We start from the raw sequence: 19,342 nt of genomic DNA, 5'->3' as shown, positions 1-19,342 counted from the left end.
CAAGGCCGGGAGCTCATAGATAGTCACCTGATGAGCAAATATTGTCCTATGAAGCTGAGAGCTCATAGGGAGTCTACTGGAAATGACATAGTTCTATGAGACTGGGGGCTTGTAGGCAGTCAACTGGTGAACAGAAAGGTAGCATAACAACACAGTCCCATGGGGGCAATGAGCTCATATGCAGTCACAATGAATACTGTGATATACAGGGTGGTCCATCTGACGTTTCGGATGAGATTATCTCGAAAACTATACATCGGGTAAAAATAGTGGGTAAGACAAGTTCGCAAGCTCAAAGGGGGACATCAAATGATACATCACGTGACCTCCAGCCCGCGCCCCCTTGGGTGGGGCGGGGCAACTTTTAAATCTTAAATGGAAACACCCAATTTTTGTTGCAGATTCGGTTTCTCCACGAAAAAGTAATCAAGTTTTGTATGAAACATTTTTTTAAACCATTGACAGATGGCGCTGAAATTGAGAAAAAAGTAAAATTGGGGAAGAACTCTGATTTATTTTGAATTATCCGAGAAAGACGCATTAAATCGATAAAAAATGTGCACCAATTCTTTCATTGCACCAAATTAAGCTTTTTTTTTTATAAAATGTATCCTACCCACCACAGTTTTTGATGAGGGAGGCAGAATGGTATTAAAATCTCATCATTGACTTCATTCAGTAATTCCTGAGTGATGTCTACATGATGTTGTTTTGGTTGAATTTCAACAATTTTGGAACAACCTTTGCTGCTACATGTTTCATGCCAAAAACATCAACAACAAAAAATTGCTTGGCATGAATGAAAGGATATGCTGACATCATGAGAAATCCTGCTGGTGGTGATTCAACAATTTTCAAGAACCACTTTCTTTTCTTCTTCCACATTGTCATCAGTAATTGATGTATTGGGCGTCCAGGGAGGGTGCCATCTTCAACTTTTTCTCAACACTCTTTGAAATGTTTATACCATTCATAAACTTGTCTTGTTCATACTAGATTTGCTAAAAGCCACAGTCAACATTTTGAATGTGGTGATGCACTTTATTCCATTTTTCAAGCAAAATTTAATGTGAATTCTTTTTTGAAAGCAAAAATTCATGGAGCACTCAAAAACAAGTGTAACATTTTCGACTGTCAACAATTAACTAAACATAAACACACATCAGGAACACTTGTATTAACAAGATTTAACATTTTTTTTAATCGAATTTTTAAAGCCCACGGAAGTAAAAAAATTCCCGTTACTTTTTGATCACATATGATACATATTTATTACCCCATAGACACCTACTAAACTGAATAAAGTACTGTCAGTAGTTATATACATATAATTTGCAGTAATATCACATACAAATAAGAATATGTGCGAAGCTCTAACCATTTTAATGTGAACACAGTTCAATATTCCATACTAGTCCAGAGTACAAACCAGGTCAAGCCCAAGGTACAATTTACAGTTCATCCCAAGACTGGAGTCCAATTTACTGTGAGGAAGTACAAGAGTGAAATGAGAGCATATGCTCTCCACTCACGGGTTATATGCAGTCAGATTGCTGACTGGTGTGTCAAGGTGGGCTGACCATCAGCAGTGCATGCAAGCCCTGATGCGATGCTGTCTTTGGACATTTGATTGTGCTGCTGCTTGGCAGCTGGCATCACATTCCCTGGCACCAGTGTTAATGGACTGAATAGCAAGGGCTTGCATCATTGCCCCACAAAATGTTGTGACAGCCACAGTAGCAGTGCCAGTGCCAGTACCAGTACAAGACAAGTAGTAACATAGTAGTTACTGCATAATATATTGTCCCTCTTTAAATGTAAGCTTTCCCATTTCATAACAGGAGAGGATGAGGAGTTTCATATGGCAGAAGCAAGTGATCCAGTAAAGTGGTGAGAATTTGACAGACTGCAGAATGATTTGAGCTCTGGCAAGTCAACAAGATGTACTCAGATTGTCTGTTATCATTGTGGGTCAGGTGGTGAAATAAAGAATACTGTAGCAGTTCCATTTTTACTACTTTAGCACAGAATGAGTAAGCTTATGCAGTGATTAAGATACTGGACTCGCAGTTGTGTTAAGCAGAGTTCAGAGCCTTGTCCAGTCATCTTATCTGTGTTTGCAAGGTTTCATTGACACACTCCAAATGTATACTTGGATGGTTCCTTCAGGATATCTATGGTTCATATTCTTTCCCATCCTTCTGCACACACACACACACACACACACACACACACACACACACGCGCGTATTGGAGACTTGCCTATTATCTAATACATGTTTTCTGAATTATTCTTGCAATTTTAGTTTTACAACAAAATATATGATAAATACAGCAAAGTGCATTAGATATAGCACGAATGTAGACGTCAAGATATGCTGCGGATCAATCTGTTATTCAATGTATAATTTGTATTCACATTACAGTGGAATCTTTATTTTACATTTTTGTGTGATCCAGACTTGAGAAATTCAAAACTGAAGAAAATGAAGAATCGAGGAAAACCTTAAAACCCCCAAAATACATTGCATATTATTGGATGTAGTTGGCATGTCCTTGTAGACAGCATATTTCAGCTTTCCCCACAGAAAAAAAGTCAAAAAGTGTCAAATCTGAGAAATGGGCCAGACAAGATACAGATCCTCTGCACCCAGTCCAATGATTTGGAAACAATTCACGAAGACATGCTGTAGTACTTTGTGCACTATGGGCTGGACAGCAATCATGTTGGTATCATAGGTTCCTCCTAGTCTGCAAAGGAACATCTTTTAGCATCCATGGAAGATGGTCTGTTAGGAGGCTGTGATACTTGTGCATGTTCAGTGTTCCATCTATGAAAAAATGGCCTCCACCTGACAAAACCAGCAGAGATTGTCAACAGACAAATAGTACACGATTTCATGGTTTACCTGGCCAGGATTGGTAAATGTGCATTTCATTACTAAATAAGATATGTGATGCATGTGGAAATTTTGGTCTTATGTCAAAGCTGTAGGTGGATCAAAACAAAATGTCCAGACACTCTGTAACCAAAATTGTATTGAAACAGAGGATGACAGCCTAAAGGCCGAAATACTAAATGTCTTTTTCCAAAGCTGTTTCACAGAGGAAGACTGCACTTTAGTTCCTTCTCTAGACTGTCGCACAGATGACAAAATTGTAGGTATCAAAGTAGATGACAGAGGGATGGAAAAACAATTAAAATCGCTCAAAAGAAGAAAGGCCGCTGGACCTGATGGGATACAAGTTCGATTTTACACAGAGTACGCAAAGTAACTTGCCCCCCCTTCTTGCAGTGGTGTACCGTAGATCTCTAGAAGAGTGTAGCATTCCAAAGGATTGGAAAAGGCACAGGTCATCCCCGTTTCCAAGAAGGGACGTCAAACAGATGTGCAGAACTATAGACCTATATCTCTAACGTCGATCAGTTGTAGAATTTTGGAACACATTATGTTCGAGTATAATGACTTTTCTGGAGACTAGAAATCTACTCTGTAGGAATCAGCATGGGCTTCGAAAACGACAATCTAGTGGAACCCAGCTCGTGCTATTCATCCATGAGACTCAGAGGGCCATAGACACGAGTTCCCAGGTAGATGCTGTGTTTCTTAACTTCCGCAAGGCGTTTGATACAGTTCCCCACAGTCGTTTAATGAACAAAGTAAGAGCATATGGACTATCAGACCAATTGTGTGATTGGATTGAAGAGTTCCTAGATAACAGAATGCAGCATGTCATTCTCAATGGAGAGAAGTCTTCCGCAGTGAGAGTGATTTCAGGTGTGCCGCAGGGGAGTGTTGTAGGACAGTTGCTATTCACAGTATACATAAATGACTTTGTGGATAACATCGGAAGTTCACTGAGGCTTTTTGCGGATGATGCTGTAGTATATTGAGAAATGGAAAATTGTACTGAAATGCAGGAGGATCTGCAACGAATTGGTGCATGGTGCATGGTGGAAATTGAATCTCAATGTATAAAAGTGTAATGCGCTGCGAATACATAGAAAGAAAGATCCTTTATGTTAGGTTAGTGGTTTTTAATGTCCCGTCGCCAACGAGGTCATTAGAGATGGAGCACAAGCTTGGGTTAGGGAAGGATGGGGAAGGAAATCGACCGTGCCCTTTCAAAGGAACCATCCTGGCATTTGCCTGAAACGATTTAGGGAAATCACAGAAAACCTAATCAGGATGGCTGGAGACGGGATCGAACCATCGTCCTCCCGAATGCGAGTCCAGTGTGCTAACCACTGCCCCACCTCGCTCAGTGGAAGATCCTTTATCATTTAGCTACAATATAGCAGGTCAGCAACTAGAAGCAGTTAATTCCATAAATTATCTGGGAGTAGGCAGTAGCAGTGATTTAAAATGGAATTACCATATAAAATTAATTGTCAGTAAAGCAGATACCAGACTGAGATTCATTGGAAGAATCCTAAGGAAATGCAATCTGAAAACAAAGGAAGTAGGTTACAGTACACTTGTTCGCCCACTGCTTCAATACTGCTCCGTACCAAATAGTGTTGATAGAAGAGATAGAGAAGATCCAATGGAGAGCAGCACACTTCATTACAGGATCATTTAGTAATATCGAAAGTGTTATGGAGATGATAGATAAACTCCAGTGGAAGACTCTGCAAGAGAGATGCTCAGTAGCTCGGTACAGGCTTTTGTTGAACTTTCAAGAACATACCTTCACCAAGGAGTCAAGCAGTATATTGCTCCCTCCTACGTAATCTCACAAAGAGACCATGAGGATAAAATCAGAGAGATTAGAGCCCACACAGAGCTATACCAACAATCTTTCTTTCCACGAACAACATGAGACTGGAACAGAAGGGAGAACCGATAGAGGTACTCAAAGTACTCTCCGCCACACACCGTCAGGTGGCTTGCGGAGTATGGATGTAGATGTAGATCCTGTCATAACATCCATGTACAGAAGTTAACATGATTCTCATAATTGTTTATATGCAGCTGTTGATGGAAAGAAATATGGTAGGGATGGAATCTATGTCAAAGGAGAATGCGTAGGACACTTGCCTGACTCATACTGCTTCCTCGTGTGATTGCAAGGGAGCTAACGTGCGGATCAACTGTAACAGCGACAAAAGACCACTAATTTCCCCATCTTCTGTTGCCACTTGTTTCTTTTTGTTACATTGTATAGGTTTTACCATAATTGGTTGAAGCTGCTGATAAATAATTGTTGAGATGGTTGACTTCTGTTGAGATATATTGCCACATACACTGTTACATGAATGAACTGCATTCCTCCTACACTCTCCATACAGCTTGAGCATGATGACAGTTATTTCTGCATTGGTAAATCCCAACTTACAGCTTGTATGTCACACACCAACAAAGCACTCAAGGAGCACACAAGTTCACTGTAAGTAAACATAACACAACATAACAGGGTGGACAGCAATCTGTGGCTGTTTGTCGATAATGCTGTGGTGTATGGTAAGGTGTCGAAGTTGAGTGACTGTAGGAGAATACAAGATGACTGAGACAAAATTTCTAGTTGGTCTGATGAAAGGCAGCTAGCTCTAAATGTAGGAAAATGTAACGTAACGTGAATTAGTAGGAAAAACAAACCCATAATGTTCAGATACAATGTTAGCAGTATACTGCTCAACACAGTTATGTCATTTCAACATCTGGGCATAACGCTACAAAGCGATATGAAATAAAAAGAGCATGTGAGGACTATGGTAGGAATGGTGAATGGTCAACTTCAGTTTATTGGTTGAATTTCAGGAAAATGGGGTTCATCTCTAATGAAGACCCCATATACGACACTAGTGTGACTTATTCTTGAGTGTTTGAGATCTGTGCTAGGTTCGAATTAAAGACACCAAAGCAATTCAGAGGTGGGCTGCTAGGTTTGTTACCGGTATATTTAAACAACATTCAGATGGGCAGAGATGCTTTTGGAACTCAGATGGGAATCCCTGAAGGGTAAACAACTTTCTTTTCAAGAAACACCATGGAAAAAATTTAGAGAATTGGCTTTTGCAGCTGGTTGTGAAACAGTTTTACTGTTGCTAACATACATTGCTTGTAAGGACTACAAAGATAAAATATGAGAAGTCAGGGCTCATACAGAGCCATATAAACAGTCGTTATTTCCTCTCTCTATTTGTGAGAGGAACAGGAAAGGAAATGACTCGAAGAGGTTCTGGGTACCCTCCACCATGCACCGTACTGTGACTTGCTGAGTATCTATGTAGATGTAGACTGAGATTTGGGACTTTTACTTTGTTTTTGCTAATGAGAAAAGTGATTCTATTGTATACCTGTTTCTTCACTTCTCCCTTTAAGAAGAAACTTTGTAGAGTAAATTTATTTTGATTTAATCTTTCCATTTCAAATAAACAGCCATTTGAGCTGTGGCTGGCTCATGCTATGCATTGGATTAAACCTTGGTTGCTATTCTGTGTTTCGTCTCCCACAGTTATTGCGATTATGCTGTTATCCTCTCTTTCTGTGGATGGCAGCAGTGGTGCGTATCAATATCTGCACCTTGGACTATCTTTAGCCTTTGCAGTTGGGCTGTGTGCGGACAGTTGGCCGGTTGGCGTTGAGCAGCGAGGAAATCTCCGCAGCGCGTGGTTTGGCCGGGCCCACTGGCAGCCTCTATGTAGTGTCGGAGTGTGTGGTGCTATTCCCATTGCTATGGAGTTCGTGGCTCACCAATCCTGGACATGAAAGTTGAGTTTTGACTTAATCTACCAGCAAGTCACGACTGTTCACATTGTGTCATTTGGAGTTCATTGTTGGCTTTTGGGATATTCTTGCCAGCAGCAACATGTGTTTTCAAGTTGGCAAATTTTAGCCACCCTCCAGTGGAGTTTAACTGTACTTGGTTATATGAATTGAAGAGCACCAGTGGAATCTTCTGCCTTGTGGCCGTTAACATTCCGGTTACCTGCCGTGGCCGTTGATGTAAATTCATGCAGTGTGTTTTCCTTATTGTGTTGTCACTGTCCAGCATGGTGTGTAGTTTGACAGCTCAATGTATAATTGGTTGTGGGTGCAAATACCTTCTAAGTTGTTCCATTGAACTCCCTGCTGGTCGGGTGAAGCAGAGGTTACCTTGTCGGTGGGTCCGCTGACTGTTTGTAGGTTGGGTTATCGTCACATCGACAATGGCTGGGCCGACTGCCTGTCTCACCTAAGCAAGCGTTAGTGTTTGAATTCCAGGCCGACCCTCGGAACTTCTGAGTGCCCTTGAGTGTACTGCCTTTTCTTGTTTGTTCTTGTTGTTTGTACTTGTATGGCTTCTAGCTGATTTTTAGATTAAGGTTGTTTTGCCCTTAAGGCATCAGATGGTTTGGGCCTTCAGCCTAATTTAAGGACTGTTTTATATAAGGCCTTTGGCATTTTTTAAATTAATGTTATTGAGTCTTAAGTGTTTGGCCTTCAGCGGATTTTGAATTTAAGTTTTTGCTCTTAAAATGTCAGATTCTTTGGGCCTTCAGCCTAATTAAGAAACTGTTTTAAGATAAGGCTTTCCCTTATAAATTCCTGATTTTGGTTGAGCTTTAAGTTATTGGCTTTCAGCTGCTTTTAAACTAAAGTGGTCTTGCCCTTAAGGCATGAGATTGTATGCCGCATTTAGCCGCTAATTAAGTTCCAAAACTAAAGCTGTGTTTAAAAAAAAAAAAAATTCTTGGCTCTTGTAATGTTTGATCAAATAAAAGGTTGTATGTTCGAGTGTAACTGACAGCCGCTTATTTTGGCCCCTTTCCACAACTTCAACTACCTGTCCTGTCCTGCGGGTTTAGCAGGGCGTCTCATCATTCTTCTTTTGTTTTCATTTCTTAATTCATTGATAGTCTGTGTCATATAGTGATTCATCGCTTTAGCTTTTTAGTTTAGCTGTTGTGCACAACATCTTTAATTGTTATACAGTGGGTTGTTATATTCATTTTATGGCTAAGCTTCAGTGTAGTTGCTAATGTTTTGTCACATGTACAGTATATTGCTTAGGATTTTTTTTCATTCCTTTGAGTTCTCTTCACAGTTATTAATGATGCTTGTTGTGTTATATATTATGTACACTTGTCGCTAATTTATGTGCTTGAATGGTTGTAATTAAAGACCAGTTACTCACAAACATCCAGTGTGGACTTAATTATTGTATGACTGAAACTTGGTAGATATTCTAATGCATTATCCTGGAAAAACAATTAGCTCTGATTTTGCTCGCCAGGTGCAAATCTGACGCCATGATTGCAAGAAAGACTTATTGAAATGTTTCCTTATGTGTGGGTTAGGAACGACCCATGGGCAGAGAAGCTCTAAGAATAGAGAAAGGCATGGTATTGATTTTATTATTAACTGCAGCTTACACGATTTGTTCAATATGAGTTTGAGAGATGCTGCATCTGTAAAACAACGTGATCAACAGTTGTTCGAAGCAGTTCTGGTGGCTTGTGAGCAATGGGTTCCTGTATACTAGCCTTCAGATCAGGTATAGATTGAACATGACCCTGCTAAACACATTCTTTTAGATATCCCTGGACCTAAAAGTCACCCATGGGTTCAGACCTGATGATCTTGCAGGCCATGCATTTGGAAAACTTCTGGAGAGAACATGCGCTTGGAAGGTTGCATTACGAAGACCTTTCATTGGTGAATGACATTAGGTGTTGCCCCATCTTGTGTGAAAACAATAGTTTCCATACAGTTGAGCCAAAGCAGGATTGCTGTACAAGGTGGTGTCAACGTGCAGACCTCACGATACACCTGAGAGGTTCTCTCGGTGTAGTCTCTTCAAAGAAGAAACGCCTGAGCATAAAGGTGCTTGTGAATCCACTTCATACATATATACCTGATTAAAGCTGTATCTTGTGCATGATCAGAAGTAGCTAAATAAACTGACGGAAACTGTACCCTGTGCATGATCAGAGGTAGCTATATAAATCTGAATATTAGTGGTGTGGGCGGCAGCCGAAGCAGTGGCGAGGACGACTGTACCGGGCAGAGGCGGAGTTGCGAGAGATTAGCAAGCGGCCGCCGACAAAGTGTCGCCACGGTGGCAGGGGTGACAGCAGAGCTGTCCGGGACGATGGGGCGGTGATGACAGCGACGGAAGACGATGGCGACGGCGGTGACAACGTGAGAAGGCGGTTGCAGGAACACGGAGACTAAACAATGTGACGAAGGCAGGAAACTGCGAGGAACACAGTAAATGACAACAAGCAAGGTCGCAACTATTACACTGATACTACAGGGTGCCTCTAGCCAGTCTAGCTGACATGAGCAACGAATGAGGTGGAGGACAACAGGGAACAGCTGTCAATCTAGAACTTGACAGTTACTCTAGCCATTCTATTTGATGATGTGAAAGTGTGTAATTCCAACCACGGAATACCAATTTTTGTAGTTAACATGCGTATATTTACTGTAGCTCTACTAGTGTGGGAGCATGAGATTCCGACCACGGATGACATTTTCGTCGTTAAAACAGAGATATTAAACTTTCTGGCAGATTAAAACTGTATGCTGGAGCGAGACTCGAACTCGGTACCTGTGCCTTTTGCGAGGAAGTTCCGAGTCTCCGTTCAGCACACAGTTTTAATCTGCCAGAAAGTTTGATGTCAGTTTACACTCCGGTGCAGAGTGAAAATTTCATTCTAGAGACATACAAAAACTTATTGTTGTTCTACTACCGTAGGAGAGTGGGATTTGAACCCGCAGATCATCATTTCGCTAGTTAACACACAAATATTTACTGTGATTCTTCTTGCTTTTATGTCATACAAACAATCCGTCACTGAATGCACTGCATATGTTTGAAAATCCTGCCATGCAGCTTAGTTGTACAGAACGCCACACGGCGCGCTAAAGACGCCCACAGAGAGTACTATGTATTTGGTGTAAGCAATTTTTTTACAATTCCCGTTGCAACATCTTTGGTGTGGAAGAAAGCTAATGGTTACGTAAAATTATTTCAGTTTTTTATGCGTTTGTTTTTCTGATGTGGAAGGAATTTGATTCCTTAAAAATGAGTACTTCGTCGCATGTTCCCGATACGTTTAATTTAACAGGTGAGCTGTGATGAGAAGTCTACTGACATAATGTTCAACGCTAATGGCATAAAAGCTATTGATCAACCCCTTTAAACCTTGTTGTTCTATTTTAAACACTCTGTTGTCAAATCTAGCACCCTTTATAAACTTAAAACCCCAATACATTGTTGTGTATTACGTCTACACCAAATATTGAAATTTGTCCGTGACATACAGCTGATACTTGTCATGCACTCTGCAACTCGTTCTTGGAAGTCATCTGTCAAAATTGCGGAGCGTGTAGTCTGTTCTAAAATTGTTCAAAGCATTTGTTTTTGGATACGAATTGAACGTTTGATGATCATATTGTGACTCCCAAAGTTCGTTAATAATGTACAATAAAGAACGTGCTGAATTTCTTAGCTGTCATAATTTGAGACAGATGCAATGTTTGCATTAATCTCTTGAATAATATTTCATATATCCTTTGCAGTCCATCTGTAAGCGAAACGTAAAATATATATATAGAGTTTTGAAACTTCTGATGGTATTGTTCTCTTTGTGATTGAGATCATACAAATACTTTACATTTTTTTGTCATGAGCCATTATTATATAGAACTTTCGATCCTAAATAGTAACTCATCACACTGTATTTTACTGTAATAGAGAACTGTAATAATTTGTCGTACATCTAATCCACAACTTGCTCATCCACATGTTTGTGCAGTTGTTTCAGAAGTAGTAGGTATCCATGAAAAAGACATATTGTTATGCACGATTGTAAGTATTACACCAGTGTACTAGATGACATTTAACTAAAAGTATGGGTGTTATTTTGATGACATCCTTATTAAATTTGTCTTTAATGCCTGGTGTCTTTTGACACATGAAACTAATCACACTGGTTAATAAAACAAAAACAAGATCCCATATGTCAGCAAGTTATCTGAACCAAAGACTGATGATTGTGCTACATGTAGAGGCATGTTGTAAGATTGGGCCAAAGTGACAGAGTAATCGGGCCCTGTATTTTTTGACAGAGTGCTGTTTGTTTTCTTATAAGAAAGACTGACAGTCTAGTATTTAAAACTATGTAGCTCTTTTCCATTGATAATTATATTAAAACCGAAAAGCACATATGAATTGAAGTAGAAACCTGCAACTTACATATATGTTTAAATAAGATATTAGATATTATTGTCATTGCTTGAAAATTAATTTATTGATGTTGGGGTGAAGGACATGGAACTATTCAAAGTTCTTTCTCCAACAAGATGTGTATTGCTTGTGAGTAGGAAAGAGTGAGTATTAATGCATAGAAGTGTAGACTAAATGTGTCATCCAATAAGAAAAAAAGACACAGATATCTGTATTACATTAACATGTTAACTGCCATGTCACTGCTGGCAGTCACAGTATTACCTGGCACATTGTGACCACAGCTGGACATGCAGAGCCTCAAACTAATGCTGTGTGCCTGGCCTGGCCTGGCCGTGAAACTTCATCAATAAGTGTGCAGCAGTCATTGTGTTACACATCTCCATCATAATTAAGTCACTGCTATTCAAAAAATGGGGACTAGTGTAGCAGGGGATACAACCCATCGGCTTTGGACAATGACGTCACAAGTCGCCAAACGAGAAGCGATTCTTCTTAGTGTTGTAGCTCCCTTCAGTAGCTGATAAGTGTTTTTTGGCTTTTTTTAAAAAAAATCTCACGAGATAGAATAAACAGATCCACTTTATTAAGCAATCAGTAAAAAAACGAAACTGAAACATAACAGCAAAAGTGAAAATGGTAAACTGCTCTCTGGCGACTTGTGACGTCATTGTCCAAAGCCGACGGGTTGTATCCCCTGCTACACTAGACCCAAAAAATGGCCAGTCTCCCTGTATTTTTTCCTTTTGTAAAATGAGTTGCTAAACCAGATATTTGTAAGAGATATATAGCTATAGATGATGAATAACAGGACCATGTCCAATTAAACTGAACTTCAGGCAATTCCACTAAATATTATATTGTATGTTCATTTAATATATTTTTTAAATATAACTGTTTTTGTCTGTAGGCTGATCCATGACTGTTTACTACAACTGATAAGTCAGGACAATTAGAAAACTTTAACCACTCACTGTTTATAATTTTTAACTTTTAAAATCTTTTGCAAAGCTGTTGCTTCACCTTCATGTGATACGTCATACATCACAATTCATTTTTATAGTACGTAAGCTTTAGACTTTTCCTACTAAAACCTATATGGCAACAGTTACTGTCACTGTGACCTTAGAAAAAGTTTAAGTTAAAGGTACTCTTTTGTTAACAATCTGATTGGCTTGGCAACAGGCGAAGAGGAACATATATAATGTCTCTACTGTAGAGACACCTTATTCTACTGGCATCTTTATCAAATTGTCTTTTAAGCTTTGTTTTGCCAGTCTACACCCAAAAATACTTTAAAAAGTATAAACAGGTCCTCAACAAAATCCTATCAAAATCAAACCAGACCTCAAACTATAGGTATATTGCAAACTCAGGTAGTATCAGTGTGGCCTTTTCTGAATTTGATGCTGGTACCATAGGAACCAAAGCAAAATGGGCACACTTGAATAGCTGCAGCTAACTGAAACAAATTTCAGATGGAGATCAGATGTTTGAGTGATTTAACCAGCATTTTTCAAAGATTGTTGATAATCTGTTTTGAGGAATCATGCAAAACTGTTGTTCCCAATGTCACACACATTATTTTTTCTGACCTCGGTAACTGGAAAAAAAGTATTGAAATTGCAAGAACCACAAAATCTTATTCGTGTAGAGTTGATGATGTTCCAGATTATTTATTGAAAAAGAATAGTTCTGTGTCAATGTTGGGCATACTGTATTCGAAAACATATTGACAGAATGTAATTATGTCGCGACTTTGCTACAGTATAGGAATTTACCTGGCTTTAAATGTTCAGCTGATGCCAGCATATCTATCCGGTTTATCAACGACAGCGTGATCCCCCCCAGAGAGGATTTTGTGTCTGAACAGTTGTTACAGCATACATTTCAGGTGGTGTAACTGCTGATACAACCAATAGAGATGCTTAAAAATAAATCACAGCATTTCTAGCATTTGGAACTTTTTCATGGAAGAAAGAGGTGTTGTCTGTAGACAAATGAGCGGTTTTGTGTTTGTTTGTGTGTGGGAGAGGGGGGGGGGGGGGGATTAGGTCACTCAAACCTCACACTAGGAGTAATCCACTTGGGTTTTGCTGAACCTATCCAGGGCATTATATATCAGAATGAGAAGAAAAATCAAGTGGGTTAGTAATGATCAGACTGGATTGGAAGAAAAAAAAAACCTGTCTGAGAAGCAGTTGTAAAGGTTGGCAAAAGAAAAAGAAAAATAGAGAAAAATTAAACTGAAAGAAGCTTCTCCTGTTGTGATGAACCAGATAATCATGTGAAACTTTTGGGAAGAAATGACTGAAATTCAGAAATAAATAAGTTATTTGTAAGTAAGCACACAGTATAAAGGAAACGGCAATTAAAAAGAAAGCCTGGCATGGAAACATAAATAAGGATGCTACATTACTTACCTATAACCTGCTGCAGAAATCACTAAGGATTTTTCTGCAGCAGGAGTAAAATTATAACAGCGAAAGCAATGATCTTAGAATTTGCCTTTTAACATTTACATCTGGATGAAAATATAAACAATCTGTACAGCGTACTGATTGAATGAGTGTAAAATTCAGCATTTTAATTATAAAGAAAACCAGTAAAATAGTTTAGAGTCAGAGAAGAAGTGATAACTTGATCAGGGAGAAGAAAATAGGATGAATTTTGCTGTTTTGACTGTACACTTTTTCAGACCCTCGCTAGTGTTAAACCATTAAAGTGGCTCTTAGAAAATTTATTTTCAGTTCGCGATTTGCTGGAAGTTAGCAAAGAATAGTGTGTAAGCTATTGGGGGGGGGGGGGGGGGGGGACAGAATTTTTAATAGAAAGTAGTACAAAGGTACACGTGATTTAACTCATCAGCAAGTAAAAGGTAAAACTGCCCTCAGTCTGCAGGTAAGTTTGAACTCGAAGGCACTTTACTTGTCATGGTCTCGACAAAGGTGGTGTGCATTTTGCCTTCCTCTGGTTTTTGAACTTACATAGTCTGGTATTGAGGGACCTACAGTTATTTTCACATGTACAAATCATCAGAGTTGAAAGAAGTGGAAACCGATGGAAATATTCATCTCACTGACATCGGATCAAAATCCAAAACATTGGAGTTGAATTATTCACTTAGAAGTATTAGTAACAAGTCTGCCTTTAGAGAGATGTTGCATTCCCCAAGCCTTTCTATAATTTATGATGGGTTTACTGTGTAACTGTACATTTAAATAACTGTGAAATATGAGTATTATGTTTGGTGTAGTATTTCTGTTATCATCAGTGTCTGAGAAATGAAAACTGGTGAGGGACTGATTTTGAATTTAAATGCATGGTGACAAGTTGTTTGGTTTTGTTACAAAATAGATAAATGGACTGCCAAAATTGGTGTTTTTGACAGTCAGGTGAGTCATTAGTGAAAATGTTTCACTGCATTAGAAACTTGAGGAATGCTTCCCATCTAATTATAATTTGTGTATAATATTGTGATTATGAACCATATAATATCACTTGTTCCATACTGTCATAAGAGCAAACAACACATATCTCTTCATCTACTGTACGTGAACCTCAAGAAAATAGATGTAGTATTACCATGAGTATTGGCCCTTATTGTGTAGGACATTTGAAAGACATCTGTGTGAAACCTTATCAGGTCGTTTGTGATATACAAGACCAGATTTTTTTTTATATAATAGGGAACACATATCTGTCCCTTATACTTTGTTATCCTGGTTTTCTATGGCTGATGAAGCAAGGAGTGAGCACAAAAATGACCAGTTCTTCCATGCTAATGAGGATGGAACAAATCATAAGATTCAATGATAATTGCAGAATAAAAAATTGATGCCAGTTAATGAAATAAATATATAGATGTCAGTGAAAAAAAGCAGATAAAACATTGCTGTCAGTTAGTATTGAAGGAATGAACAATGTGACAAACTTTAAGAAACAGTATAGGATTGAATTAAATTGGAACAGCACTTGCTAAAGAAAATAGAAGCAAAAAATTAACTTCAACACAGAAAAGCAATCCTTTGTTTCCGTAAAAATGTTGCAGAATGCAGTGACCACTGGCTTTTAACATAATACTAGAACTGTATTTGAATATAGTCAAGTTGGAGTTATCTTGTCATATCAGAAGCAAAATTTGTTCCTATCTTCACAGAAGGAAGATATATGAATGTGTCAAAAGAAAGGCACTTTTTTAAAAAGATTGATAAACTTTTTTGTCGTACATCTGTAATTGTTTGATTATGCAAGGTTCTAAATAGTTTAATTTTTGCTGTTGGTTGTTACCCCAGTTCACATATATATCATTCAATGAGTTACAATTAATGATGTTGAATAGTTAATGTTTTTCTGTATGTTATTACATTTTGTTGTTTGTACCAAAGAAGTTTCGTGTTTCTTTGGCCTTCTTGTGTATTACCTGATAGTTGACTCTCTTTGTCCACAAAATTTTAAGTGTTTGGTTAATTCCAAAGCTGACATGTTTTTAATATTGTTAAGTTTCATTATTTAAATGCTAACATTTTAGGTTAGGCATTGCCGTGACTGTTATTCATATCAAATGACACAACAAGTCTACCGATACCAGTCACTGTTTATTTATCTCCATGATGCGTTTTGAAGGTATAAACCTCCATCATCTGGTGAATTTACACATGTTAGTATGAAGTGTGTGTTGTGTTATGATTTTGAGTTAACTTGTGGCACTGTCTACATATTACATGTAAACTTATGATGGGGAAAGGAACCTGTGACCACTGGGGACAGAGCCACAAGTTAGCCCAAAATCGTAATGCAATTTAATACACACGTCATACTAATACATGTAAATTCACCTGATGATGGAGGTTTAAACCTTTGCAATGTGTCTTGGCGACAAATAAACAGAGACTGGTAACAGTAACTTGAAGTTTCATACTATCTAGCATTTTTCAACTGAAAATCTATTACTTAAAAAAATGAAATATAAAGATGAAAACATTTAAATATCTTTGCATGCCTTTTTCTTTGTCTTTGTCTGTTTTTCAGCATACTCCCACAACAGACAATTTAGCTCATCATTAGTCTTCTAGATATTCTTATTAGCTTTTTAATTGGGTACCATTGTGAACAATACTAGAGGCAGAGCGTATCTGTCTTGCACGTCCCTCTTTAATGGCAAAAAATGTTGATGTGCCATTTGCTCCCCATATACATTTACAATTTCTAGTGAATTTTAATTTTGTTAGCAAATTTTTACTATTCAGACAGTTTAAGATATACCTTCAACTTAATCCAAATTCTTTCAAAAACCTCAAAAACGATTCTCAACATTTCTTCACACGCACTGTTACTGGTGATGAAAGATCTGTAGGTCTCTCTGTATCCACTTTGTCATTGTACAGTTGTGATTCAGTTATAAATCAGCATCACAGAGAACAGTTAATATGGGAATAGAGCAGAAATCATAAAAGACAAGGAAACTGGATAATATTGGTGGTTATAATCAAAAGTGCAGCTACTCACAGAGATCCGGTGTGGGTATAATTATCAAATGGCAGTGAAACTTGGTAGATATTCTAATGCATTAATTCAGAACCCATTTACACTGGAAAAACAATTCCAGTTTTGGCCACCATGTGCTAGTGTGGCACTGTGAATGCAAGAAAGGTGTATAGAAATGTTTCCATATATATCATCTTCGGAACAAGATGCAGACAGAGGAGGTCAGACAAGTGAGAAAGCCCTAATGATTATTTTATTATTAACTGCCACTTACACAATTTATTTAATATGAGCACTGTAGACAGTGTCAAGCTGCTACATCCATAAACTGACATGAACAACAGTTGCTTGCAGCAATTACAGTAGAATCTGAGCAACATGTTCCTGTATATTGGCCTTCAGATCAGGTAGAGGCTGAACATACCCTGGTAAATGTATTCTTTTAAGTATGCCAAAAGTCACTCGGATTCAGATCTGGTGATTTTGCTGCCATGCATCTGGAAAGTATCTGGAGATAACATTCTGTGGAAGGTTGGATTAAGCAGATTGTTCATGAATGACTGACATTTAATGTTGCACCATCTTGTATGTAAAAAGTGGTTTCCACACAGTTGCACTCTTCTAAAGCAAGAATCGCCTGCTGTGCAGGGAAGACACCATAATGTCCAGACATCAGGGTACACCAGACAGGTCCTCTGGGTGTGTTCTTTTCAAAGAACAACAGACTGGGAATAAAGGTGCTTGTGAATCCACACCATACAGTCAAATACGGTGAGTGTAGTTGCTCTTTGTGCACAACACATGGTTTAACAGTACCCCAAATTCGACAGTTCTGTGTGTTCACTGCATCCTGTAGTGCAAAATGTGGTTTGTCATTCCATGGAATATTGCCCGGCCACATGTTATCAACTTTGATCCAAGCCAGAAACTGAAGACCAAATTCAGAACCTTGCTGTGGATTATGAGGTTTCAGTTGCTGCACCGTCTGGATCTTGTACAGATACCAATGTAAAATAAACTGCAAAACTTTCTGTATTGTTGGCTATGGGATGGACAATCCTCATGACACTGTACGAACACTAGTACCACCCAGGGCACCTGCTGTATGGTCACTTATAGCAACAGCAACCGTGTCAATCACTTCCACCAGGATAAGGTGCCTTTCTCTTTCAGGTACCACACGAAGCCCACTCATGTGTTTGAATTTCATTATCATCTTCTTTAAACCATTTAATGACTTCAGAACCCTCCACATTTGTTTTAGATGGTGATACTATCTCAGTGCAGCACTAATTGCTGCCGTTCACATAAAACAGTTTTGCTAACAGCATGTGTTCTCTCTCCTCGATAGCCATACTGTCACATTATGACTTGTCAAATGACAGTCTGGGTGTCATGCCATCATATAATCAGTGTGCACCTTGTGGTCACAATTGGAACTAGTATTTTCTCCACCATATTTTGGTTCCACTTGGTACTACATAGAGATCAGCTTCATGCAAAAAATATAAATAAATAAGGGAATGAAAATCTGGATGTAGTATAGTGACCAGAAATTGCTTATTGACAGGACAGATTGACAAACGTTCTGTGCTACATGTAGCAGAAGGTAAATGATGATGGATAAAAAGTCCTTGATTCACTTGTCATGTCAGATTCATATAAAATCCTGTGTTTTCGAGTATTACGTACATCATCATCATCATCATCATCATCATTGTCGTCATCAGTGGCTATATCTGACTGTTGTGATACTGATTAGGCTTCCACTTTTATAACCAGAGGGCAGCATCTGATTGGCTGGATTACATTGTGATGATACAGAAACTGCGCACATATCAAGGTGGCCGTAATAATGTTTGCAGGCTCTGCCTAGTGTCACTTGTAGTGCCACACTTGCATTGATCGGTAGTGTTCCTCTGTACTCCTTGTTTACCAAGTGCATGCACCCTTGCCTTTTTAGGTGCATAACTGGTATGTGTACTAAAGTTGGTTGCTCTTAAAAGTATAATGTCAACTGCTTCCATGATAAGAGTGTCCCAGTAGTTTGATGGGTAAGAATTTTCCTGTGTTCAAACAAAATCTTCTGTTTATTTAACAGCTGTGCTTGACCACTGCTGATTTTTTGAGATTCCTGTATTTAAGGTTACACGAATGCGTAACACCATAATTGGCAACAGTTTGTATAAACTAGTCAGCTTAACTTTTGCCACACTTGCAAGGAATGTTACAAACCCCTGGTACTCTCAGGCTGAGATTATTATTAATTGGTTGCAACATTTCTTTAATTTTCATGGGTAGTCGGAAGTCTGGCTTGATTCCTTGCATGTTTAGGACTCTACCTATTGTACTCGTAGCTGCATTGCAGAATGGAAGCAGTGCTGCAAGTTGGCCCTCCTGGCTTGGTTGAACAGTGTCACATCCTTGTTTCCTTGACAGCATTGACCTGATATCACAGACAGAATACCTTTTCAGAAGGAACATGATCATCAGATGCTTAATCTAAGAGCCGAAGTGCTACTTGTCCAAAATAGTTTTGGCTCTTTATGTTACAGTGCTCAGCATAGCTTGTTCTTAGCTGGATGGTGAAAGCTACACCCATTGAATTAGAGCTCTGTGTATGTCGGTTTTCTATGCACAGAATACCTAAGTTGTCCATTTGATTTCCATTCAA

General features: G+C 38.7%; 1 protein-coding gene across 1 annotated transcript in view; it reads left to right on the top strand.

Moving 5' to 3' along the window:
• The first annotated feature begins 9,914 nt into the window (after positions 1 to 9,914).
• The window catches only part of LOC124776338 (cytohesin-1), a 213,509-nt gene continuing 204,081 nt past the window's right edge, over positions 9,915 to 19,342 (top strand). Inside the window, exon 1 of the mRNA XM_047251281.1 lies at positions 9,915 to 10,060. Coding sequence (XP_047107237.1) covers positions 9,991 to 10,060 — 70 coding nt within the window. The 5' untranslated portion in view covers positions 9,915 to 9,990. The remainder of the gene's footprint in view (positions 10,061 to 19,342) is intronic.

Source organism: Schistocerca piceifrons, chromosome 2 (genome assembly GCF_021461385.2).
Source record: "Schistocerca piceifrons isolate TAMUIC-IGC-003096 chromosome 2, iqSchPice1.1, whole genome shotgun sequence".
Lineage (NCBI taxonomy): Eukaryota > Metazoa > Arthropoda > Insecta > Orthoptera > Acrididae > Schistocerca > Schistocerca piceifrons.
This window is presented reverse-complemented; position numbering and strand designations above follow the sequence as displayed.